Source organism: Pelobates fuscus, chromosome 9 (genome assembly GCF_036172605.1).
Source record: "Pelobates fuscus isolate aPelFus1 chromosome 9, aPelFus1.pri, whole genome shotgun sequence".
Classification (NCBI taxonomy): Eukaryota; Metazoa; Chordata; class Amphibia; order Anura; family Pelobatidae; genus Pelobates; species Pelobates fuscus.
The window spans coordinates 139,203,374-139,228,652 of NC_086325.1; the positions used below are offsets into that span (position 1 = coordinate 139,203,374).

Below are 25,279 nucleotides of genomic sequence, written 5' to 3' on the forward strand. Positions count from 1 at the left end.
TAATTAGCCAGGCAGAAGCAATCGATATCCTACCTGCGGCAACACATGTGCCAAACAGTGTCTAGGCCTCGATGAATACAGGACAAACTGGATTTTCAGGATCGCATTTGCACATATCACAGCAATCTACAATGGTCAATTTACATATTAATAAGAGGAACTCAAAAGATTCTGGTACAGCTTTTGAGGACCAACTCTGAAGTCCTCGCCAGTCTACAATAAAGCTTCTCCTAAAGAAATCTTCCCCACTCAAAGCCAGTCGCAACGTCCAATAAAAGTCACAAAACACGGGAATAAAAATAGGGAACATTTATTAAAAAGGATGTGTATGTGTTTGATTAAGGGCATTGTGCTTTTGCTGCTGGTAAAATTGTACCTTTAGCATTCCGTGAAGGAATCTTGGGTTTCAAATAAAAGGAAAACTATACTATTTTACATTGTGTAACACATCCTAGTTGAACATTCCTACATAAATATATATACAAATATATAGTTAAATTTTTCTATTGAACTAATATTAAAATAATTTGAAGTGATGAACAGAAGGTGATCTACACCCCTCTCCATCAGAGACCAAACTATCACTAAAAATTCTCATTCTAGTACAGCATAATAAAAATCACCTATAATTTTTTTTATTTTTTTTTTAACAACTGAATATTTTAAATTCTAACCTCCTAAGGAAAAGGCTTGTACTGATTTGGTCTAAGACCGACCCCCATTAAGGGGTGAAATCATAAACTAACTTGTAGTTCTACAATTCCAATAATGCTTTGGCAACCTTAAGGCTAGAAAAGCATTGTGGTATATACAGTGGTGCAATGGCCAAAGGATCTACCTTTTGACCACATTTCTAAAAATTAATTGCCGTGCAGAAATATTTCCCTGCTCACACAGAAAGCAAAAGAATTTCATCAACAACGTCATCGTAAGAGCCTGTGTATGTGTCTATTAAGTGGCAGTGTTTGGCTACTCCTGGGATTGCTGTCCAGCAGCCTCTGGCCCGTGCTTTTCTTCACCTAGTGATATGCTGAGTTCCAGGTCTTAATAGCATTAATGCCTTTCATTCAAGTGCAATAGGAAAAAATAAAGCAATAAAATGCTTGGTGGTCCTTCTTCAGCTGCCGCATGTGCCTTCAATACCTCGTGCAAAGAGCTGGATGAGCTGGTGGTGTACCCTGTGGGAAAAATATTCAAACATTGAATTGGAAAATGTATTTTATCTCCCACAACATTCTCTTTAATGTCTATTATACAGATTGAGGAAGACGGTATAATTGACCCCCTGATCCCTCTAATGATCACCATATTAGAGTAGGATGGGTATTTGTGATTTCATTTATCTTATTATGGCTTGATATCGTTAACCCCTTCAGGACGGAGTCAATAGTGCACGTTCTGATCAAAACAAAACGTAAACAAAAACTGGAATTTGCGCTACATGTCTGTTCAACCGTAATTCACCGCTGTCACATTAAGTGCACCCACACTTATATATCATTTTGTTCAGGAGAAACAGGGCTTTAATTTATCAATAACTATTCATATATGGAACATAATTTATTATGAATAAAATGTAAAAAAAAAAAATTGAGAAAATACGTTTTTTTTTTAAATTTGTATTTCCGTCTGACATTTTAACTGTGAATGTCATAATACTGGTTTTACTGAAAAAAAATGCACATATTTGTAATCAGCGATGTCTCACAAGTACAACAGTACCCCCCATTAACAGGTTTTATGGTGTTTTGGAAAGTTACAGGGTCAAATATAGAACATTCCATTTTCAAATAGAAATTTGCCAGATTAGTAATGTTACCTTTGAGACGGTGTGGTAGCCCAGGAATGAGAATTACCCCCATAATGGCATACCATTTGAAAAAGTAGACAGGCCAAGGTATTGAAAGTGGGGTATGTTTAGTCTTTTTTAGTAGCCACTTAGTCACAAACACTGGCCAAAGTTAGCGTTCATATTTGTTTGTGTGAAAAAAGCAAAAAACGAACATTTGGCCAGTGTTTGTGACTAAGTGGCTACTAAGAAAGACTCGGGTTGTCTACTTTTGCAAATGGTATGCCATCATGGGGGTAATTCTCATTCCTGGGCTACCATACGCTCTCAAAGGCAACATAACTAATCTGGCAAATTTCAATGTGAATAAAATTAAATGCAAGCCTTATATGTGACTCTCTAACTTTCCAAAACACCATAAAACCTGTACATGGGGGGTACTGTTATTCTCGGAAGACTTCACTAAACACAAATATTAGTGTTTTAAAACAGTAAAACATATTACAACAATAATATAGTCCATAAAAGTGCCGTTTGTTTGTAAAAAATGAAAAAAACTTCACTTTTATTTAAAATATCATCATTGTAATACAATTTACTAGTTTGAAACACTAATATTTGAGTTCAGCGAAGTCTCCCGAGTAAAACAGTACCCCCCATGCACAGGTTTTATGGTGTCTTGGAGAGTTACAGGGTCAAATATAGTGCTTGCGAATTACATTCTCTGCACTTTCTCCCTGTGTTGTCAGGCATGTCAATCAAATTTTAATTAATCAAATCACATAATTATGTTAAAAGATTACTTAAATATACATGTAGAATTTTAATATATATGTATTTAAATTCTACGTGTATACTAATGTAATTATATGTATTTATCTATATATATATATATATATATATATATATATATATATATATATATTGCGGTTATTTGTATTTTATATATAGATAGATATATATAGAATGTCATTCTAAGTGTATTTTGTTGCCTATATATATATATATATATATATATATATATTAATAACAAAATACAGTTAGAATGAAATTACATATGGATATATATTTTATATTAAATTTTGTTTCAATATTTTATTTATTATTTTAATTATACGTGTGTGTGTATGCGTGTATGTATATATATATATGTGTGTGTGTGTATATATCTATTATATATATATATATATATGTGTGTGTGTATATATCTATATATATATATATACATATTATAGATATGTAACGTAATTTTAAGTGTATTTTAATACTAATATATATACTAATATTAAAATACATTACGTATGACGTTACATATATATAATATGTATAAATACTTTTAATTTTTTTTACACATGTTTATTTATTTTTTTTTTATTCTTCCTACCAGCAGGGGGACTGTGATATTTCAGACAGCCCCCCTGCTGGCAGATCCATAGCCAGCTATAGGGGGCCATGTGATCGCTCTTTTAGAGCGATCACATGGCCTCCGGGGGCCTCATTTGCCGTGGGAGGGCTGCCTGGCAGCCCTCCAGAAAAGGATCGCGGCGGAGGGGAGTACCTCCTGGCTCCTGGGGCAGAAAGCCGTTACGGTCTTCCATGCCGCCGCAACGGCTTTAAAGCGCGACGGCATGGAACGGCGTTAAGGGGTTAAGCTAGTATAGGAACTCCAGCTTGGCACCACAGTCTTGCCCTGCTTATGGCAAATGGGTCCAAGAACCATGACACTTTGTTAAAGGGCAATTCTAATCACCAAAACAACTATATTTTGGTGTGTAGATCATGCCCCTGCAGTTTCAATGCTCAATTCTGTGCAATTTGAGTGTATGCAGCCCAAACCACACCTTCCCTGGCTGAGACTCACATAGCCTCCCTGCAAACTTCCTGAAATAAAGAGTCTAACTGTCTTAGCTTTCCTTATTTCACGTGTGTTTAATTTAGAATTTTCAAAATTTTCCTGTTCTGTTACTAGTCTGCTAGAGCCTACAACAGACTCCTGCATGTGGATAAAGTTAAATTAACAGAGCAGGAGATAAGACCTTCTACAATAAACACACAGTGTTTCTTCACTTATTTCATGGAGGCTGTGTGGATCACAGCCAGGGGTGTGTGGCCTGGTGCTGCATAAACAAAGTGATTTAACGCTTAAATGGCAGAGATTTGAGAAGTAAGACTGCAGGGGCATGACCTATACACCAAATCTGCTTTATTAAGCATAAAGGAACACTATAGGGTCAGGAACACAATCATGAATTCCTAACCCTATAGTGCTAAACACACTATTAAGTTGGCTTACCCCCCATTCAGTTTCCTTTAAAAGCAATTAAAACTCACCTTTTTTCCAGCGCCCCACTTCCTTAGTGACGTCATCAGAATTGAAATTTTGTAGCCAATTCAATGCTTTCCCGTGGGGAAATCATTGTATTGGCTAAAATCGGCAAAGGAGGCGGGGCCAAACACCGTCTTGGCCAATCAGCACCTCCTCATAGAGATGCATTGAATCAATGCATCTCTGAGGCAAATTCAATGTCCACATGCAGTGCGTGGAGATGCTGAACGGCCCTAGGAAGCACCTCCAGTGACCATCTGATGAGTGACCACTTGGAGGTGTCACTAGGGGCAATGTAAACACTGCCTTTTCTCTGAAAAGGCAGTGTTTGCATTAAAATGCCTGAATGCAATGATTATACTCACCAGAACAACACCATTAAGCTATAGTTGTTCTGGTGACTAAAGTGTCCCTTTAAGTTGTTTTGGTGCTTGGTTTCCTTATGAATAAATGGCCTGTCAGTGTGACATGCAAATACAAAATTGCTTGCAAAGTAACATGAACGCAGTTGTTGTAGAAATCAATAATACTAACACTTCCCGTCGTGGTACCATTTCAAACATATTTTTATTCCTCACCTGACGCTAATTTGTGCACATTCTAAGATCTCTCCATCACAGTTCCATGTGCTGGTGTGTGGAGTGCCTCTGCATAGAGTTGAAAAGATGCTCTTTCTTCGCCTGATATTGTCCTCCTCCGTATCATCCTTTTCTTCGTGGTCAGGAATGAAACGCATGGCGTGGATCCGGTGTACTTCCACGTAGGGCAAAGCGAACTATTGGAGTACACAGAGACATTAATGTACAAAAAAACCTACACAACTAAAAGAGCCACTAGGTCATTCAAAGCAATAGCAGGCAAAGTTCAAAAGTCCTGTTAATTGATCCACATTTAGAACTTTATCCAAGAATAGGATTTTAAACAGAATGAGTCTGACACCAGGAGCCACTGAGTGAAATAAACCGCAACCATCTCACTGTGCTTTTCAAAGACCACAGCCAGAAAAATGTTTTGAGGTTAACACTATAGTCCCCTAAATTACTTTAGCTAAATAAAGCAGTTTTAGTGTATAGGTCATTCCCCTGCAATTTCACTGCTCAATTTCACTGTCATTTAAGAGTTAAATCACTTTGTTTCTGTTTATGCAGCCCTAGCCACACCTCCCCTGGCTATGACTGACACAGCCTGCATGAAAAAAAAACTGGTTTCACTTTCAAACAGATGTAATTTATCTTAAATAATTGTATCTCAATCTCTAAATTGAACTTTAATCACATACAGGAGGCTCTTGCAGGGTCTAGCAAGCTATTAACATAGCAGGGGATAAGAAAATCTTAATTAAACAGAACTTGCAATAAAGAAAGCCTAAATAGGGCTCTCTTTACAGGAAGTGTTTATGGAAGGCTGTGCAAGTCACATGCAGGGAGGTGTGACTAGGGTTCATAAACAAAGGGATTTAACTCCTAAATGGCAGAGGATTGAGCAGTGAGGCTGCAGGGACATGTTCTATACACCAAAATGCTTCATTAATCTAAAGTTGTTCAGGTGACTAGTTTCCCTTTAACATAACTGTCACTTATTGGCAATGCCACATTTAAAAGCTAAAATATATATATATATTATATGGAAGACTATACCTGTACTCTAATAGTAAATGCATTTGCCATGTGAATGCATTTATACACATATGGAATAATGGGAAATATAAATGATGTCTGGAGTACATGTACATACAGCACATCACAGGAAGATGGCAGCATCGAGCATCTATAACAGAATCTTATATTGATTGCAACATTATTTACTGGAGTGAGTGAAAGAATAGCAGCCTGTAATAAAATAGGGATCGTTCATTGTTTATCTAGTAAAGAGTGAAGCAATTCTAGCACAAAATGCTACATTTGAAGTAATCCGAGTAAAGTCTCTGCCGATCACTCCAAATGTAACTCTAGGACTCGCCTTTTTCTTAGTAAACATGTGATTAAACATTGTTCATTGTTGGGCAGAGCAATCGGTAATTCATAAAAGGCCGACAATTTTTGTGCGCAGCCTTTTAGAGTGACGTAAGACAACTTCTGCTTTACTGAGCATTTGAACTGAAAAAGTGAATTTAGTTAAAGGGACACTCCAGTGCCAGGAAGACAAATCGTTTTCCTGGCACTGCAGGTCCCCTCTCCCTCCCATCCCCGGTTGCCAAAGGGGTCAAAACCCCTTCAGTGACTTACTTGAGGCAGCGCCGATGTCCCTCGGCGCTGCTTCTGGGTCCGCCCACGCTCCTCCACATCATCCGGTGGGAGAGACCGATCACGTCCGCCGGCGGGGGAGACCTAGTGCGCGGCGCATTAGACCTCTCCATAGGAAAGCATTTAAAATTTTAGCGACGCTGGAGGTCCTTACACAAATCTGTGCTAGAATCCCGGAAGTGCCCTCTAGTGCCTGTCTAGTAGACAGCCACTAGAGGAGTTAACCCTGCAACGTAATTATTGCAGTTTATGAAAACTGCAATGATTACACTTGCAGGGTTAAGGGTAGTGGGAGTTGGCACCCAGACCACTCCAATGGGCAGAAGTGGTCTGGGTGCCTGGAGTGTCCCTTTAAGCTGTGTGTGAGTTATATGAACAATCAACTGGAAATTAAATCTTTCATATCTAGGCCTCTGTCTCTGCCATGTTGCCAAATAGACTACCTGGTCCTAAATATAGCCAAGCAGGTTTAGATTCACCCGAATTTATGGAATCGTAAACCCTGGTGTTTCACTTTTGCAGCTTTTGTTAAATACCATGGATTGTTTACTCACGAAAGATAACCTAGTTAATGAAAACTGAAGCCTTAGATTTCAACATGTATCAGCAGTCTTAAAGGGACACTAAAGGCACCCAGACCACTTCATCTCATAGAAGTGGTCTAGGTGCAGTGCCCCTTATACCTGCAATGTAAAACATTGCAGGGTAACGACAATCTCTAGTGGCTGTTACACAGAGTTTAAAGGACCACTATAGGCACCCAGACCACTTCAGCTCAATGAAGTGTTCTGGGTGCCAGATCCCCTAGTTTTAATCCTGCAGCTGAAAACATAGCCGTTTCAGACATACTGCTATGTTTCACTGAGGGTTAATCCAGTCTCACTGATAGCCGCTAGAGGCTCTTACGCGATTCTCACTGTGAAAATCACAGTGAGAAGATACTGGACGTCCATAGGAAAGCATTGAGTAATGTTCTCCTATGGGCTGTTTGAATGTGCGCGCATGCGCATTCAGAGCTGACGTCGGCAGAGGGAGGAGAGTTGCCCCCGATGCCGAAGGAGCCCGGCGCTGGAGAAAGGTAAGTGGCTGAGGGGGACCTATTAACACTATAGAGCCAGGAAAACGAGTTTGTTTTCCTGGCACTATAGTGGTCCTTTAAGTAGGTGAAAATCTAGGAAACACCGTTGGATGTTCTGAAGCTTTGCATAAGGATGTCCAGGTTCTTCTAAATCCTTAGAAGAAAGCATTGGTTCAATGCTTTCCTATGCGAAGGCCTAATGTAAGCGCACATGTGCATTAGGTGTCCCCATCACTGTGACGTTGGAAAAGGAGGAGTCTGATCCAGTGACAAGAGACCTCGACGCTGGAATCAGGCAAGTTTAAAAAGTTCTTAATCTTTAGTTATTGTCAGAGGGACACTATAGCGATAGGAAAACAGGTTTGTATTCCAAACACCATAGGGATTCTTTAACCAAAAATAAATAAATAAATGCCAAAATGATCTAGTCAAGGTGGACATGCCATTAAAGACCTAGCTATGCTATATATACTAGATTGTATGCTCGTTCAAACAGGGCCTTCTTCACCTGTTCCTCTTTCTAGAAATATAAAGCTCTGTGGAATATGTCCGTGTATATAAAAAAAAATTCAACTGTGAGCTGTCCAACATGCAATCCTGCCTTAGTCTGTATAGGTATCTTACCTGGTCTTTGCTACTCGTGTGTCTTTTGAGATGTCTCAGGAAGCGGAACATGTTGCACTTGTGCACCAAGATGAGGTCAGCAGTGCCATCTGCTAGATGTGCTGTCGGAGACAGGCCATCTTGACTCTTAGGGCAAGCGCTGGACATGCCTGTAACATTAATAGCCACGAAGGAGCCACTCACTTTTTTCCACTTATTGGAGGTACAACCTAATAGCAGAAGGAGAGTGTCAATGCATTAAATCAAACAACACGAGACATACCAATTAGCATTCAACTGGTTCTAGGGCAGCAGTGACTTCACCGGTTATTATAAATAACTGAGATATACAATTCCTTAAAGGCTGGCTAAGGATCATGGGAGATGTACTTCACAACCAAGCTTAGCCAACAATGCTCTGTGGCGATGTTACTCAAAGTGTTTGGCATATTATCTTTTTAAATGGAAGGCCTAGTGCAGTAGTAAAGGGCACACGTGAGTCTTAAGTCAGCACAACTCTACTTAAATGTAAATAAATGTCCCGAGCCTCCCAGCAATATGGGTTGGGGGTGGTGATAGAGCTATACAAAGGACATCAGTGTGGGATTTAATGATTTAAACTTATTTAAGAATAAAAAATGACAATGCTATACAGCCAGGCTTACACAAAGCGTGGATTGGATGAATTGCTGATATAAACATAGGTCAAATAATTTAATACTCACAATGATTTTCTGCTTCCATCACTTCTCTCAGTTTTTCTGACGACTCTGAACACACAAGGCACCTAAAAAATGGATTTAAAAAAGAAGAAAAATTAAAAGTCACTAAAATGAAAGACATGGGTATTGGGCAGGGCAAAGACAGTGAGATTATGTTATACATACAATTGCAAGAAAAAGTATGTGAACCCTTTGGAATGATATGGATTTCTGCACAAATTGCTCATAAAATGTGATCTGATCATCATCTAAGTCACAACAATAGACAATCACAGTCTGCTTAAACTAATAACACACAGAGAATGAAATGTTGCCATGTTTTTATTGAACACACCATGTAAACATTCACAGTGCAGGTGGAAAAAGTATGTGAACCCCCTAGACTAGTGACATCTCCAAGAGCTAATTGGAGTGAGATGTCAGCCAACTGGAGTCCAATCAATGAGATGAGATTGGAGGTGTTGGTAACAGCTGCCCTGCCCTATAAAAAACACACACCAGTTCTGGGTTTGCTTTTCACAAGAAGCATTGCCTGATGTGAATGATGCCTCGCACAAAAGAGCTCCCAGAAGACTCACGATTAAGAATTGTTGATTTGCATAAAGCTGGAAAGGGTTATAAAAGTATCTCCAAAAGCCTTGCTGTTCATCAGTCCACGGTAAGACAAATTGTCTATAAATGGAGAAAGTTCAGCACTGCTGCTACTCTCCCTAGGAGTGGCCGTCCTGTAAAGATGACTGCAAGAGCACAGCGCAGACTGCTCAATGAGGTGAAGAAGAATCCTAGAGTGTCAGCTAAAGACTTACAAAAGTCACTGGCACATGCTAACATCCCTGTTAGTGAATCTACAAAACGTTAAACACTAAACAAGAATGGATTTCATGGGAGGATACCACAGAGGAAGCCACTGCTGTCCAAACAAAACATTGCTGCACATTTACAGTTTGCACAAGAGCACCTGGATGTTCCACAGCAGTACTGGCAACATATTCTGTGGACAGATGAAACCAAAGTTGAGTTGTTTGGAAGAAACACACAACACTATGTGTGGCGAAAAAGAGGCACAGCCACCAACATCAAAACCTCATCCCAACTGTGGTTGTAAGGTGTTGGGGGCATCATGGTTTGGGGCGGCTTTGCTGTGTCAGGTCCTGGACGGATTGCCATCATCGAAGGAAAAATGAATTCCCAGGTTTATCAAGACATTTTGCAGGAGAACTTAAGGCTGTCTACCAGCTGAAGCTCAACAGAAGATGGGTGTTGCAACAGGACAATGGCCCAAAGCATAGAAGTAAATCAATAACAGAATGGCTTAAACAGAAGAAAGCCTTCTGAAGTGGCCCAGTCAGAGTCCTGACCTGAACCCGATTGAGATGCTGTGGCATGACCTCAAGAAAGCGATTCACACCAGACATCCCAAGAATACTGCTGAACTGAAACAGTTCTGTAAAGAGGAATGGTCAAGAATTACTCCTGACCGTTGTGCACGTCTGATCTGCAACTACAGGAAACGTTTGGTTGAAGTTATTGCTGCCAAGGGAGGTTCAACCAGTTATTAAATCCAAGGGTTCACAATACATTTTCCACCTGCACTGTGAATGTTTACATGGTGTGTTCAATAAAAACATGGCAACATTTCATTCTTTGTGTGTTATTAGTTTAAGCAGACTGTGATTGTCTATTGTTGTGACTTAGATGATGATCAGATCACATTTTATGACCAATTTGTGCAGAAATCCATATCATTCCAAAGGGTTCACATACTTTTTCTTGCAACTGTATGTTAAAAAGTCATAGGGACAAGTTACATGATTTACATTTTCTAGGCATGTCTTTGTCAGCAGATCACCTGCGGAAAAAGCCCTACCTGAGCATCTATTTTTCTTTAGTCTAGGTTTTACGCGATCAACTCCCAACTAATGCCCAACCCCATTCATTATAGCTGCTATGATTTTCAGATATATGCAGTATATGACCACAGACCATATGCTTCCCATGTTACTTCACGTACACATGTCTTGCGAGTTCTAAGGTTCTCAATAGGTTTTATGAGAGATCCTGTAGAGTAGATTGGTAAATAAGTGGTGCAGAGTTGCTAGTAGCATCAGCTTTGTATGTGCCTATATATAATACTTTGCTATGGATCCAGTGTTAAAAGAAATGCAGGTGGTCATTTTACACTTTTAAAAATATAAGTAATCCCCTGCAGGAGGTTTCCATTTTGTTTTAGGCACTTAATAATACAGATTGAATGAAGAAAGAAGAGCCTCACAGGCATCCTGAAAAATCACATCTATCCAAGTTTGCTATTGGTATGCTACTCTTTGCAAGTGTTAGGAAAAGTGGTAAAAGCAACGACAGTGAAGGGGATTGAGAGTTTTACCCTGTCCTGCAGCGAGTATTGTCTCTTGGGTTGGAATAACCGTCATCTGCTTCAAGAAATTCTACAGTCCCTCTATAGGCCCGGTTAAGGAGAACCATCTTAAATCCTAAGGAAAAAAATCCACTCAAATTGTCAGCTGCAATAATTGATCTAATACAGCTCTTAAAATGATCATTATTTAATTTAAAAACAGAAGAAGGAGCTAGTGGATGAAGGTGAGTTGATTTGAAGGTAGAGGGTGGGAAGTAATCTAAAACATACTGCTATACACTGACAGTAGAGAGGTACCTGGAACACTCTTCCAGTGGACACAGGGAAGGCAGTAATAGTATTGAAACATGTCTGAGACAGGCATAAGGCTATCCTAGATAAAAGATAAGCAGAAGTGATCAGATGTTTCAAAACGGGAAGAATAGGTGGGGTAACTGGTTCTAACCGAACTCGTCGCGTAGTGAAGAGAGGTAGAGATGGATAAAACAGATTAGATAAGTAGAGACTGATAACAGGAGAATATAGAGAGAGAGAATAGAGAAAGGAAAAATATACAAATAAATAATTCAAACATACAGACAAAAAGACATGGATAAATAAAGATAAAAATAATAGATATACGAAGAAAAACAAAAAAACAGAGACAGACAGATGAATCAAGACAAAGAATATAGATAAAACGATGACTATGGGTAGAGAGACAGGTAGACAGCTATCCATAGAGAGACAGACATTTGACTGACAACAGACTAGATTAAAAAGTGGATAGAGAAATAAAGGAACACATTTAAATTCCTGACACACCAAGACAGAAAGATGAGAGTCTCAGCTACTCAGACAACTCAGCAGATGTAAATATGTAGTCAATAGGCGTTGTTATTGAAAACGTTTTTGGAAGGAGGGTTGTCATGCATGAATGGTTGAAAATAAGAAGGGATTGAATGAAAGTAGGCAGAACTCTAATTTGTCTCCACTGGTACCCTTAAAACTCGGTGGTAGAGACAAGAACCTAGCTTTTCGTGCATATTGCTCCGGTTTTCGTACCTGACACATCGTATCGGAGAGGACCCATCCAACGCAACTTCTCGCTCTCCCTGAGGACATCCCCGAAGAAGCCATAACCGATCAGTGACACAGAGAATCTTTTGAGCTGCTCCGCGTGGTATGACGCGCAGACATCCATAGGCTGTGTGTCCCCTACGGGTTAACACGTGTTTTCACACATATTAGAAAATATTTGTGTATCCCATTGTACAGCACTGTGTATTCCACATACACGAAATGGTAACGGAAACTGGTGTAATTATTGTATGTGTTTAAGAATGTAATTTAAATAAGTTGTTCTCTTCGAGCAATGAACAGTAACTCTTTATAAGTGACCAGTTATTCCACATACGTTCTACATGATACATAAATCTTGCTATAAGGCATACCTATAATAATATGCAACGCTGATGTCACAGGGTCATTGATTCCAACGGTGGCAAAACACACACAGTCAGTGGAACCTGCAGACAGTGGAACATAGAATAGGAGTTACATTCATATTGTAATTTTGTCATTTACAGTGGCAAGAAAACATGTGAACCCTTTAGATATGATCATTTATGCATTTATGTATTTATTTATGTACAAAAACGTCACTGTCACTATGAAATACTGATTTTGACTGTGTTGTAATTTCACGGAGACAAAATTCAGAGACAAAGTAGGGACGATTTTGTCTCTGTATTTCTCCTCCACCTGACTTTCTCACACTCTGGGCAGAGCTACAAACTCAATCCTGACAGCCGTCACCAGTGATGACTGCAGGCAATTGGCTCTGGCTATGTAGGGTTCCACTGTCTTGCGGTATCCTGCATTGACCTCAATGCTGTATCATAGTGCATGCGCAAGTGTACGGCTGTGACGTCAGCTCCTGGCGCTTCTGAAGAGGAGCAGATGGAGGAAGATGGCGACAGGCCTTGCAAAAACGAGCTCTCAGAAGACTTGCGATCAAAAATTGTTGCATTGTATGAAGGGTTCCAAGTTATCTCAAAAAGCTTAGATATCCATCTGTACGACGGATTGGAACTAGTTAATATCTCTGTTCATGAGTATCATATGGAAAACATTGAAGAGGCATGGTGTTTACGGCAGGATGTCGTGCAGAAAGCAGTTGCTTACAAAAAAAAACAAAAAAATGTACTGCTGTGCATCTGAAATTTGTCAAAGACCATTTTGACACTTCACAACACTACTGGGAAAATGTTTTGTGGAGTGATGAAACAAAGGTTGAGTTGTTTGGAATGACCATGTCGAACCACATATACTGTAAAATGGGCACCGCATACCAACTGAACACATCTTCCCAACAGTTAAGTATGGTGGAGGGAGCATCGTGATTTGAGGTTGTTTTGCTGCTTTGGGGCCTGGACCGCTTGTCATCATTGCAGGAAAAATTAATCTCCCAAGTTAAACAATATATCCTACAGGATAATATCAGGGTGGCTGTGCGACAGATGAGGCTCAGTAGAAGTTGAGCAATGCAGCAGGACAATGATCCTAAACATCGAAGGAAACCCACTACAGAATGGCTTTAAAAAAGAAAAGAAATGTCACCTTTTGGAGTGGCCCAGTCGGAGCCCAGTCCTTAACCCCATAGAGATGCTTTGGAATAACCTCAATTTAACTGTTCATACCAGTCCCTGCATTTCTTTTTGACTTTTATGTAAACTAGAGAATTTAGGAGGAAATTCAGACACAGTGAACCATAAAGTAGCAAATTATATCATTTTTGGTGAAGAACCACTTTAACGCTTACCTGCCGGTATAATCCCTATGCGCAGTCTGCAGGCTGTAAGTGCAGAGTTCTCATCCTTCTCACAGATGCCGCTGTCCCTCTGCGTCCGTGTCACTAGTCCATGTAACAACTCGCTGAACATTCCGTCACCCCCAACGCACACCACACTGCAAGGAAACAGGTTAGAATTATATGTATAAAGGCATAGACACAGGTATGATCAGCAGCGATAGATTTAGGGTTACTCTCTGTGGGGGATCTGTCAGGGAAGGGATCGATAGCTTCCCATAGCATGGGAGTGTTACACTGTGGCAACACATTAACCGCAGTGACATTCCATAACATGGATAGGCAACCTTCGGAACTCCAGATGTTGTGGCCTACATCCCTCTATTGTAGTCCACAGCATCTGGCGTGCGAAGACCTATTCCTATGACATAACAATTTGGTCTTTAGGGATCCTTGTTCCGCAACGGAAAGACCTAATTGCTTAATGAGAGCACCATAAGCAGGTTTCTTAGGATAGGGGTTACAACAATTATACTCTTGTCCTGTTTATGTTGGCAATTTAAAATTGCAGTATAATAATTGTGATTTGAAAGAAACTGTCTTTACCCGTCATATTTCTGCAGATCTTCCTCCAGGATGAAGTCTCTGGCATGATTTGCCCGGGTGGTTTCTAAAAGAAGGAGACAGAGCATGAGGCTACAAGAGGCAGAGAGGAAATTGTTTAATTTGAAACATATGTTATTTAGGTCAAAGTGGAATAGTAATTCATTAATACGTTACCTGGACTGTGAATATAGGGATAATATAAAGATAGAAATTGCTGGAACTTGATCTTCGGACAAAACGTACTTAAATAAATGAATCATGCCCTCAGACTGCCATTAAAGTAATTCAGTATTTAGTGTGCATAAAAAAAATAATCCAAAAAGGAAATCTATATATTGTGTTAGTATATTCCATCCACAAGTACAGAACAAGAAAGAATGAAAAATGGTTCTGAGTTTTGCTGATGACATCATTATGGTGGGATCAAATGAAAACAGGTTATTTATACATTGTAATAGTTGAGATAACAAAGTCGCTTTAAGGACTTGATGAAACTCTAGTCTGATAAATCCCATTATAAATATCCCTTCTGTTAACACAGAAGATAAGAGGGGTAAATTCAGTATCATCTCTGGCTGAAACAGTTCCACATTGAAACATGCGATGGGCTTTGTCTGTCTGTCTTTTATACACTATGGGTAGCACTTGGCACTCTTCTGATTCTGCTCCCAGAGGTTCGATAGAATTTGGGATATGTAGACACATACATTTTCTATTGCGTGCCAGGGTATTGTTGGGGCATTGCTATATTAGCTGATTTGGGGGTTTCTATCTACTGGTTATTGTTGGGTCACCATGATTGAACTAAGGTGATTGTCAGGTTTTCCCCTCTCAGCTTATCTTTTTTGCCTACATGACTTATTTTTACTGCTCTCTTTCTAAATTAGCCATTTAACTTTGTACGGTACTTATATTATGGTTTCTATGTACCGAGGTAATGTTTTTAGGTAACCTCTCTTTGTTCTTTGCGTCTCGATGGAGGTAATTAGCCGGCCTCAAAAGATATAATTTCTTACATTCCATACTTTACATTCCCTAGATCTTTTTGCCTATATATATTCTCCTTTATTCTAATATTTAATACTAGAATAGAGGAGTAGATTAAATAGTATATTCTAAGCAGTCCATATAGAGAGTCTATATATATATATATATATATATATATATATATATATATATATATATATATATATATATATATATATGGAATCCTTTATTCTAGTATTGGTAGCTCAGCTCATTTTAGTCTCCTCCTGGAAACCTGGGAGTAATTAGATACTCTATAGGGATTGTTTATACGGCATCACCCAGTGAACAGGTTAGTTATTAAGTAGTCACGGTGTTTTGGGTGTGAGTTCTCGTTTGTTCTTTTTATGTGTCATATCAATAAATACTGGTTTTAGTCTTTCCACCTGTCCTTCACCATCTCTGGACCTCCTCCAGACTTTGGTTAAAGCCTCCTTTGTTTTTTTTTGTGTAGTCTATTTAAATTTTAGTGTCACCTCCTTTTTGACAATGCTTAAAAACCGACCTCTGCACAGATTCACATTGTTTTATTTCTGCTGGCTGTTACAGTTAGTATTTTCGATGAGAAAATTGTATTCTCGGGGGGTTAATTCTCTACACAGTGCAACGCAGCGTGTCAGTTGCAAAATATACTGTTGTAAATGTGGGACCAAAAAAAGAAAATGATGCGGGAATATTGCCTGAAAAAAATGATTTGGCTGCTTTCTCCTTAATGTACCACAATTTGGTTAAAAGGCAACAACTCACTGTTTAGTAAATAAAATCAGATCGGATAACAGACTAACAGTGGGAATAATGTTCCATGTTAGGTTTACAGAATCATAGATTACATACCGATCACTTCCGTCTCAATTCCGGCCAGCTGGAAGAGAGGAGATATTTTTTTTCTGAACACCTTTGAAGCTTTTCCTCTGCCACCATAGGGGTTGATAAACACCAGCAGCCTTTGTGGTCTTGTGTTCCCTATAGAGGAAGAAAAGACAATGAGTACAGGACACAAGAAAACGAGGGTGTCTGAGTTAGAGCAGGGAGGGCAGGAGGCCAGTGTGTACAAACCGGCCTTGTGTTTTTACTGCAGTTAGTCCAAGAATGAGATGTGTGTGGGCGTTATCTACATTTATAAATCCTCAATTGTGAAACATATTCTCCAACTGTGCCCCCCTCCCATAATATTGTCATCTACTTGCTTGCTCTAGAAATTAGGGGAAATCAGCAAGGAAATTCCATATGGTTTTCATAGTGATTGCTCCATTTCCAACATTGTCCCTCCCTCCCCCAGTAAAATAAATAAAGCTTAAATTCGTCTTTTTTTCAGTGCCTAGGCCAAGTTCTTTCTCTCAGCCTGCTCTCCCTCCACTGATATCACTACTCCTCGCCGGAGGAGGAGGGAGGTAACGGATGGTGGACTAAGGGGAGCGCAGGGGGTCGCACAGAGGGGCTGTGCCACTATTGGCTGTCTAGCACCATGCCGAGTGTGCTGGTGTCAGACCCCAATTTTACAAAGAATTGATATTATCCCGCCCAGAATGCTAGTGATGCCCCGATGATGTTGCCAGAGGTGGGGTTACACCAACAGCAGCACAGAGGTCAATCGCTATACGTGCAGAGTTTCACAGCAAAACGCTGCACGTAAAGACTGTAGGCACCACGACCACTTCAAATCACTGACGTGGTCATGGTGCTTGAAGTTTTCTATTTCTAGTAAAATGAATAAATAAAAAGTTTTATTCATCTAGACTGGCTTAATTTAACAGAGTTTTTGTCTATTAAAAAAAGGCCCGTTCATAGTGGTTCACTATTGAAGTTCCTTACTCAATTGCATTTGTATGGACTGTGTACCAACTAGCTAGATAGCTCGTTAGGAAGGAGAACCCGAGTCAAAGTTGGTAGAACATTGCTACAGCCAGGAGTGGCCAAAACGTAGTCAGCTTTCTGAGGAAGAAAAAAATAAAATAAAACAAATATAAGAGCTTGACAGGACACACCTGGGGCGATTTATCCTGCATCGTGTAGCGACATACAGCTCTTTCTCAATGAGCGAGACTGAGGTCTTATTGAGAGAGACCTAGAGGTTATTCTATGGGCAAAGACAGCTTAATAATTAATTAGATTAATTACAAGTAAGACCACACCCCAGAGAATGAGAATACTCTCCAAAGAACGAGCCATACCTGCTTACCCAAAAACAAGTCACGCTCCCTTATCAATGAGTAATACCTGCTTCCACGTCGGGGAGACCAAATCCCAGTGACTGAGACAGCTTCTTATTGACTACGTACATTTAATGACCAATCGGGCTGCTCTCGACCAACTGAGGATTCCTTTTCAATGAGTAACACTGCTTGCCTGTGAGTGAGACTACTCTGAAATGGTGAGATGACTTATTAAGGAGTACGTCTATTTTCAAAACAGTGAGAACAGACTGGATTTCCAGAAAGAGGAATATGCGATTCATTAAAAGCCAGGTTCGGGATCTAGCCTGGATCCATCTCAGATGCTGTGGACATGCTCAGGATTCCCTCAATGACCTTCCACGGACATAAAAGAACATTAAGGATCAAGCCAGTAGCAAGTTTCCCCAGATTCAGAAGCAATCTCCCATTGGTCCTGAACCTGGGTATAGACTAGGTTTGCTGCCGACTTGGGTCAATAACGTTTAGAGCATCATCCAAGGTGACTGTTGTTTTTTGTGTTTTTTTTAACAAGACTGAGCATAGCTCTATTCCGCTTGGCCAACTGAGAGAACATACTATTTAAACACTATTTAGAATAAGGGGAACTCTGTTTTAATCACACTGACTGCTTTTCCATGACTTGAATGGCAAAACTAATAGTGAACTTCCTGCCCTCAAGTGAGTCAGACTACAGGGTAATGTGTGGATCAGAATACAACCAGTACTCCAAGAGGGAGATGTACAAGTTGGACATTGGCAAACAGTGCCTTCTGTGAGATAATCGGTACCAAAATGTAGGAAGTGGAACCTACACAATAAAATAGTTTGGGCTCCTTTTAAAGACCCATGAAAACTAGTCTTACATTGTCCTAGATATTTTTTTTCTTTATTTAGCAAGCCATAAAAAAGGTAATTATATGACTATTTAACACAAATTTAAAACGAAATGGCTAGCACAATGCAAAATGACTCTTTAATAGTACAAATTACGTGCTGGTGATGGTTATAGTCCACTTTAATAAATAATATCATTTTGTGTACCATCTCCACAGCTGAGGGTACTGGCTGAGTGTGTGTATATTTTTTAAGGCTCAGTGATTGAGCCCCTCACCACTTGGATGTATCTGTTCCTGCAGAGTCTGCACCCAGCTGTTTGCCACCTGGGCGTCTGGAGCTGTGAAGGTGACGGCTTGAACGATCCAGCGCTGAGCAGACCTTCTGGATACATGGTACACTGGAATGCAGAGAAAACAACAGTAAATAAAGTTGAAATAAAAACACAGGTGCGTGAAATTCATTGTTCCTGGTATTTAGCAATTGCTGCGTTATAAAGAAGCCATCTAAGGGGCGAAACCTGACTGGCAAGCAGAGCAGACGCAGGTTTGACAAGCTCCTGAGCACAAACTGCCTAATCTTCCTTATACGCCTGCCAAACTGCTATTATCAACGCAAAACGCAACTCACCGCATTGTGGGGATCCTGCTGATTCGTACGGTACCAAACGTGGTGCTGTACTGTTCCAGGAAACTAACATCTCACTATTTGCGGCCTACAAGCGGGACAGGCGTCGGATGGACGGCCGCTCTCCGGACACCACATTCTACTTCACAGGGTGGACTTCAGCTCTCCCTCCCCTTTTGGACTGGCGGGGGTCATCCCAGGAGATCCCTCACTGCTACTTACAATACCTCAGCCTGCAGTATACAGGGGAGCCACGAGGCTTCTAAAATGGCTGCGACCACAATCAGATGCGATGCAGAGACCCATAATGCCACAACCCTGGCAAAACTGGATCACATCTTCGCGGAATTCTGGGCTACTATAGAGTCAAGGAGATCTCCTACACCCCAACTCAGCCCTCCTACCTGCTCCGATCTGCATCAACCTCAAGACCACCTGGTCAGTCTGAACCCACTCAGCGGATGCCAAGGCAGCACAGCGTCACTCACCCCTCGGGACCTAGAGGACCTGGAATGGAGCCTGCGGCAGTCCTGACTCTAGCTACAATTCGTAGGCCTGGGGAATTACACCTCAAAATGGCAGCTCTTGCACCAGAAGGGAGAATTGGCACCCGCCCGCAGGCCTCTCCTTGATGCCCCCGTGCCACTTACACTTACCCATATGGAATCCTCCTCACAGAGCAAAACAGTCTCCTAGCAAGTTGGGCATCGGATGAAGCCTGAAGCACACCCTGGCAACCATGCCTGTATGGGCTTTTTTCCTAGTTTAACTACCCATGCGGTGGACTCCTGTTACCCGTTTCTATTTTATTTTCCTTACTTTGCGTTTTCTCCTGATATAACAACATACATATTTCTTGTACCTGAAGCAATGCAAAACTAGCACGTTTAATTTGTACTCTTCAATTTTTTTTAAATGCGTCACTATAATTGCATCTCACACTTGTTACTCTACTGAAGCAAAATGTCAGTCTACACAACCTGTTATTAGTCTCATATTTACTAATCTGCTGACATAACTAGCATTATCCTGTTTATTAATTTAAAAAAAAAACATGCAACTTAATCTTGTGCCATGACAATGTAAGCGTTGAATCGTCTGTTATTGCGATCGTGGCATCGCAGACATGTTTGTACTTCCTTTTGCACACGAAAAATAAAGAATATTAAAAAAAGAATCAATTTGAAGCTAATATTTACACAGTAAATGTTTTCCTTCACCACCAGCAAGAAAATCAATGCATTCTTTTGCTTTTTTTCCTGGTATTAGTGAGAATGATAACCAATCATCTTAAAGGTCAGAAAAGCTATAAATAGCCGGATGATGTAACGATGAGGCTTATATTGGTAATTCCAGACAAGGAGAATAGAAATGATTCAAATCATAAATTCCGGCTAGAAATTACTTAACGGATCAATCAAAGCACCATAACCACTATAGCTTGCTGCAGTAGTTATGGTGCTAGGAGTGCCCTAGTGCATTTTGGAACACTATTTTGGTCACTCCCCGACTCCATTACTAATGCTGGAGATCCAGAAGTTCTTAATCCGTGTTGACTCTAGTTATTGTTGAAGACTTTGTTTCATGTATATACCCTACGCCTGACAGAACTTGACGAAAGGATGTTCATTGCCATAAAAGGACTGGGCTTTTAAAAATGACTGACGTCATAGTTCTCTACATTTCAGATTATTTGGCAATCCTCAAAACACACATTTGTTAAATATAAGGTAAAACTATTCTGAGGAATGCAAGCTGCACTTTAACAGCACACGCTCAGATTCTAATAACAAAAAAAAAGAAGTCAGTAAAGAGAGACATTAAAAGGGACAATCATTATATGGAGGCATTTTTATGCAAAAAAAAATAAATAAAAAAAATTAAATAAAATAAAGGCATTTCATGCAAAAAAAGGCAGCCAACTGTACTGGGGCTAATGTGCATGTGCAGCGAGTGCCGCAAGTGCATTAGGCCCTCGGGCAGGGCGTGAGGACGTCCAGCGTCACTTAGACGACCAAAAGTCGCCAAGTATGTAGGAAGTGCCTCTAGTGGCTCTCTGATTGACAGCCACCAGAGGCAGTCTCTAAAACTAGATATACTTTTGACACAGACATGTAAAAAATGTTTGCAAGTTTCGCCTTAAGACTAATTTTTTTTTTTTTTTTTTGCAAGCTTTTAAAAATTGTCAGACTGCTTTATAGGAAAAAATAATACACTTTGACCTTTAGTGCAGCTAAACCTATAAAATCCACTTTTCGGTAACTGAGAAAACAGATCAAACATTGTTGATTACGGTAGTTTAGTAAAAGGGATTATTAATAGTTGGTACCGAGAACTACTACGACGCAAGCAAAATTGTGGATTGAGGGATGCTAATAACAAAAATGACAAATAAAGAGATTTTATTTTTTTTCCCAGGAGAAATAACATTTTTTTTAAGGGACAATAAAGTATTATTTGTAGTATGTATCCATCTGAATGTATTGCTATTTTGGTTGCAAAATATTTTGTCTATTCAAATCAATGACATGGGCATTTGGGCTCTTAAAGGGAACACACAGTTTTTTTTTTTGTGTTTTTTTTTTTACACCAGTGTAGTGCTAAGAAGCTCAGACTCTAAATGGGGAAAACATTTCTTTATTGCATGGTGTGCAAAGCTCTTTTACCAAAAGACTAGAAATGGCCCCTGGGTGCTCCACGCCCAGCCCTATTATCATTCCTGGCACAAAAGGGAACTGACGTCAAGCAAATCATGCAGATATAAGTTTAAGGCTGTGGAGATGATGGAATGCGTGACCTAGTTTCTAAATTTGACAGCCCTGGGGTCAATAGTATTGTCACAGTTTGATGGCACTCGTCACTCATGGGAGCCCTACTAAAGGCCAAACTCATTGTTTGCGTTGGTTTCTTTAAACGTCACCAACAAATGGCAAAGGTACTGCGTAAATAATGAACAAAGAAATGAATTAGCATATGCGAGCCCGTCTCAACAAAAACGGTATGTGGAGAGCGTCACAATGGTGGAAATTAGTTGCTAACAGAAACTGTCCACACATAAACATACAGAACTTGGAGCCCAAAAAGGGTGACTTTTTAGCCAAGGACAAAAAAAAAAAAAAAAAAAAAGAGCATAGTCTTCTGGGTCACATATCAACCAACTTTAAATATCAGTGTGGGTTAAATAGTCCCTTCAACACACACACGATAAATGACACGACTGCTATAAGTACTGTCAGACACAAAGTAATTAGGGCTCTTTTTTTTTGTTAATTAATATCTGATTCACGTACAATCGGCCATTAAAAAAAATTAAAAAAGTGACCAAAGACCAAAACATTTCGGATTAAAGGGATACTGTAAGAACAGAGTTGTGGGCTGCCTAAGTCACTAGTGCTGGGGGGGTTCAACTAGCCCTAGCACACAATTAATAATAACTCTTCATGTGCTGTGTTTCAAGCAGAAATACTGCACATACATACTCCTACCATCGCCGAAGTGGTCATGGAGATTGGGGTAACCCTTTCAGTTAAAATAGTTTTGATGCCTATAGTATCCCTTTAACAACTCATGCCCGAAAGATTGTTACAAAGTAATGTTGAGGTAAAGGTAAAAGAAGGGTAATAGGTGAAAAAGAAAACCAACCAAGAAGAAACGAAGAAGCCAAAATCAAAACGGTCCCATCCAAACGCCCCGAGACCGTAACCATACAACATGTAGTTCAAGCCACCGAAGCTGTGTTGGCTCAATTTTATTGAAAGATTTGGATGGTCGACTCCTGCACTTCGTGTCTGCAAGAAAATCTTGTCTACTTGCAAGAAACACTTGATTGCAGCATGGCTGTGAGATAATGGGCTTTTACCAGTTCATTTCCATAGCAATTCTACATTTGAAAACCGGATGTTTATACATAAAAAATGTATAGACAGGCCTTAGTGGCTAATTGTCCTTCTATATATAAAAAAAAAAAAATGCATATTTAGTTTTATTTTAACAAAACTGTTTTAGAGCTTGCAGTTGAAAACCTGTCTTTTTATCGTTACCCCTAGATGAGGCAGGCGTATTATTTAATCATATCGTCTCTGAAGATGTTTATTACCGTCTAGCGGGGGAAAACCAGGGGTTAATAGTGTTACGCAGTTCCCTTCTAATCTCTACAGTAGACGTTAAAAATTCTGCAGTTGCCAATTATAGATCACTAAATATTACATTTTGTAACATGAGACACAAGCTTGCTAAAGATGCGGTAGGGTCGAAACGTTGCTGTTTTTGCCCCAATAAAGCTGCTATTTCTGTTATGCCAGAGTACTTGAACCATTATTTTTTCTGCATATCTTGGAAGGGAGGACTGGCCAGCACTGGCTTCGGAGCATCAGGGTTATTTGGGGAGTGTGGTATCCAGTACGTTTCTATGAATTGCTCTGCATAGACATACATCAGTCAAGGCATATGACTTGATTTTAAAAGACCAGAAGCATTATATGGTGCAAACATTGTTCCTTTGCAATGTCACCATATTTACGGCCCGGGTGACACATACTGTTAAACATATTTAAGAATGGCCCCATGGAAACCAGGACTGTGCTAGATGCCTCCATATCTCCAGATCTAACATCATAGAACTTTCATTTGAACTTCGGGATTACAGGTTCCCTCGTCACTCCTTTTATTCCTGAAGAACAGCGGAAAATCCCACTACACAAAGCTCAGGACTTGTTTGACTGCATTCCACAAAACACTTAAGCTGTTTTAAAGAGTGCACCAGTACCGTAATTAGCTGTTGATATTTTATTCCTTCTTTTTTTTTTTTTTTCCCCAATGTATGAGCCTATATGTGTCTATCAGGGTTATTCACGAACGTGAGAATTTGAGTAGTTGAACTGATAGCATAACTTACTAAGAGAATTTTTCCAGTTTGGCTATTGTGACCTTAAATTTCAAATCGACTTTCAATTCACTCTGAATTCCCACGTTATTGAATAACCCTGTATGTATCTACGTTGGTATCCCACCAGCACCTTCAAAACAAGCACAGGGCTGTAGAATATCATATATATATATATATATATATATATATATATATATATACTTAATGAATGATCCTGTTAGTGTGTACAGTGCTTTTGAATGGCAACAGGAGAAGTGGAATTAGGAAAGTCTCTGGGCACACATCAAGGGGAATTTTTTGGCTAAAAACAGGCATCAGCATTATAAAGGTCATTTCGCACTCCGACAAGTTTATGTACTCTGTGTGAGCATATATTTAATTTGTACTATCTGCTGGCATTTTGGGAATCGTCATTCCCAAAAATACCATCAAATTCCTTACCATACAATATCTACAGTAGTACAAAACAAAAAAAAAACAAAAAAAAAAAAAATCGCACTAAAATAAATCAATATGAAAATAAAATCTCTAATACTTCACACCCTTAATATGCTTGCTCAGGAGGAATGGGATAATGGACAAAACCATTGTGTGTGTAATATATTATATGAATAAATTCTCCTTCTTAGTTACCTGCACTCTGGGACTCCTCCAAGTAGTTAAATAACCTTTATTAACAAATCGCCATGATCAGCAATATAGATCAACGTTTCAGATCCCTAGGGAACTTGCCTCGGGACAGTTGACTGATCCCTGCGATTTGTTAATAAAGGTGGTTATTTAAATGCTGGGAGGGGTCCAAAGGTGCGGGTAACTAAGAAGGAGAATTTATGTTTATGAAGAGCTGTTACTGAACACAAATCAAGTAAATTCACAGTTGCTACAAGGTTGGAGTGCACAGCTGTGTGAAATTATATATATATATATATATGACATTTTCATTTTTAGCCATTCCTGACCATTAATCTATACATGAAAGTGCTGTCCGGTCCTAACAATGCATCCCATATTTTTAATAAATGTGACGTTTCTTTATTTTTAAAGAACCCAATGCCCCACTCTTAGTATTAGAGAAGAATCCTCTTTGTTATTAATGGGCTCTACCTCTTCCTTCAACGGCCCCCACTTGGTTGATTATTCCCCATATCCCGCTGCATATGTGGGTGCGGGAAACATGGGTGGGACAATACCCTAGTAAATC

The 25,279-nt window shown here is 39.7% G+C and overlaps 1 protein-coding gene across 1 annotated transcript in view; it reads right to left on the reverse strand.

Moving 5' to 3' along the window:
• Window positions 1–297: 297 nt before the first annotated feature.
• LOC134573091 (ceramide kinase-like) overlaps window positions 298–25,279 on the reverse strand; it is a 31,582-nt gene continuing 6,600 nt past the window's right edge. Inside the window, exons 3-13 of the mRNA XM_063432549.1 lie at window positions 18,844–18,966; window positions 16,393–16,521; window positions 14,533–14,596; window positions 13,939–14,084; window positions 12,569–12,643; window positions 12,180–12,332; window positions 11,145–11,250; window positions 8,765–8,826; window positions 8,061–8,269; window positions 4,694–4,890; window positions 298–1,178 (exon numbers count right to left, since the gene is read on the reverse strand). Coding sequence (XP_063288619.1) covers window positions 1,118–1,178; window positions 4,694–4,890; window positions 8,061–8,269; window positions 8,765–8,826; window positions 11,145–11,250; window positions 12,180–12,332; window positions 12,569–12,643; window positions 13,939–14,084; window positions 14,533–14,596; window positions 16,393–16,521; window positions 18,844–18,966 — 1,325 coding nt within the window. The 3' untranslated portion in view covers window positions 298–1,117. The remainder of the gene's footprint in view (window positions 1,179–4,693; window positions 4,891–8,060; window positions 8,270–8,764; window positions 8,827–11,144; window positions 11,251–12,179; window positions 12,333–12,568; window positions 12,644–13,938; window positions 14,085–14,532; window positions 14,597–16,392; window positions 16,522–18,843; window positions 18,967–25,279) is intronic.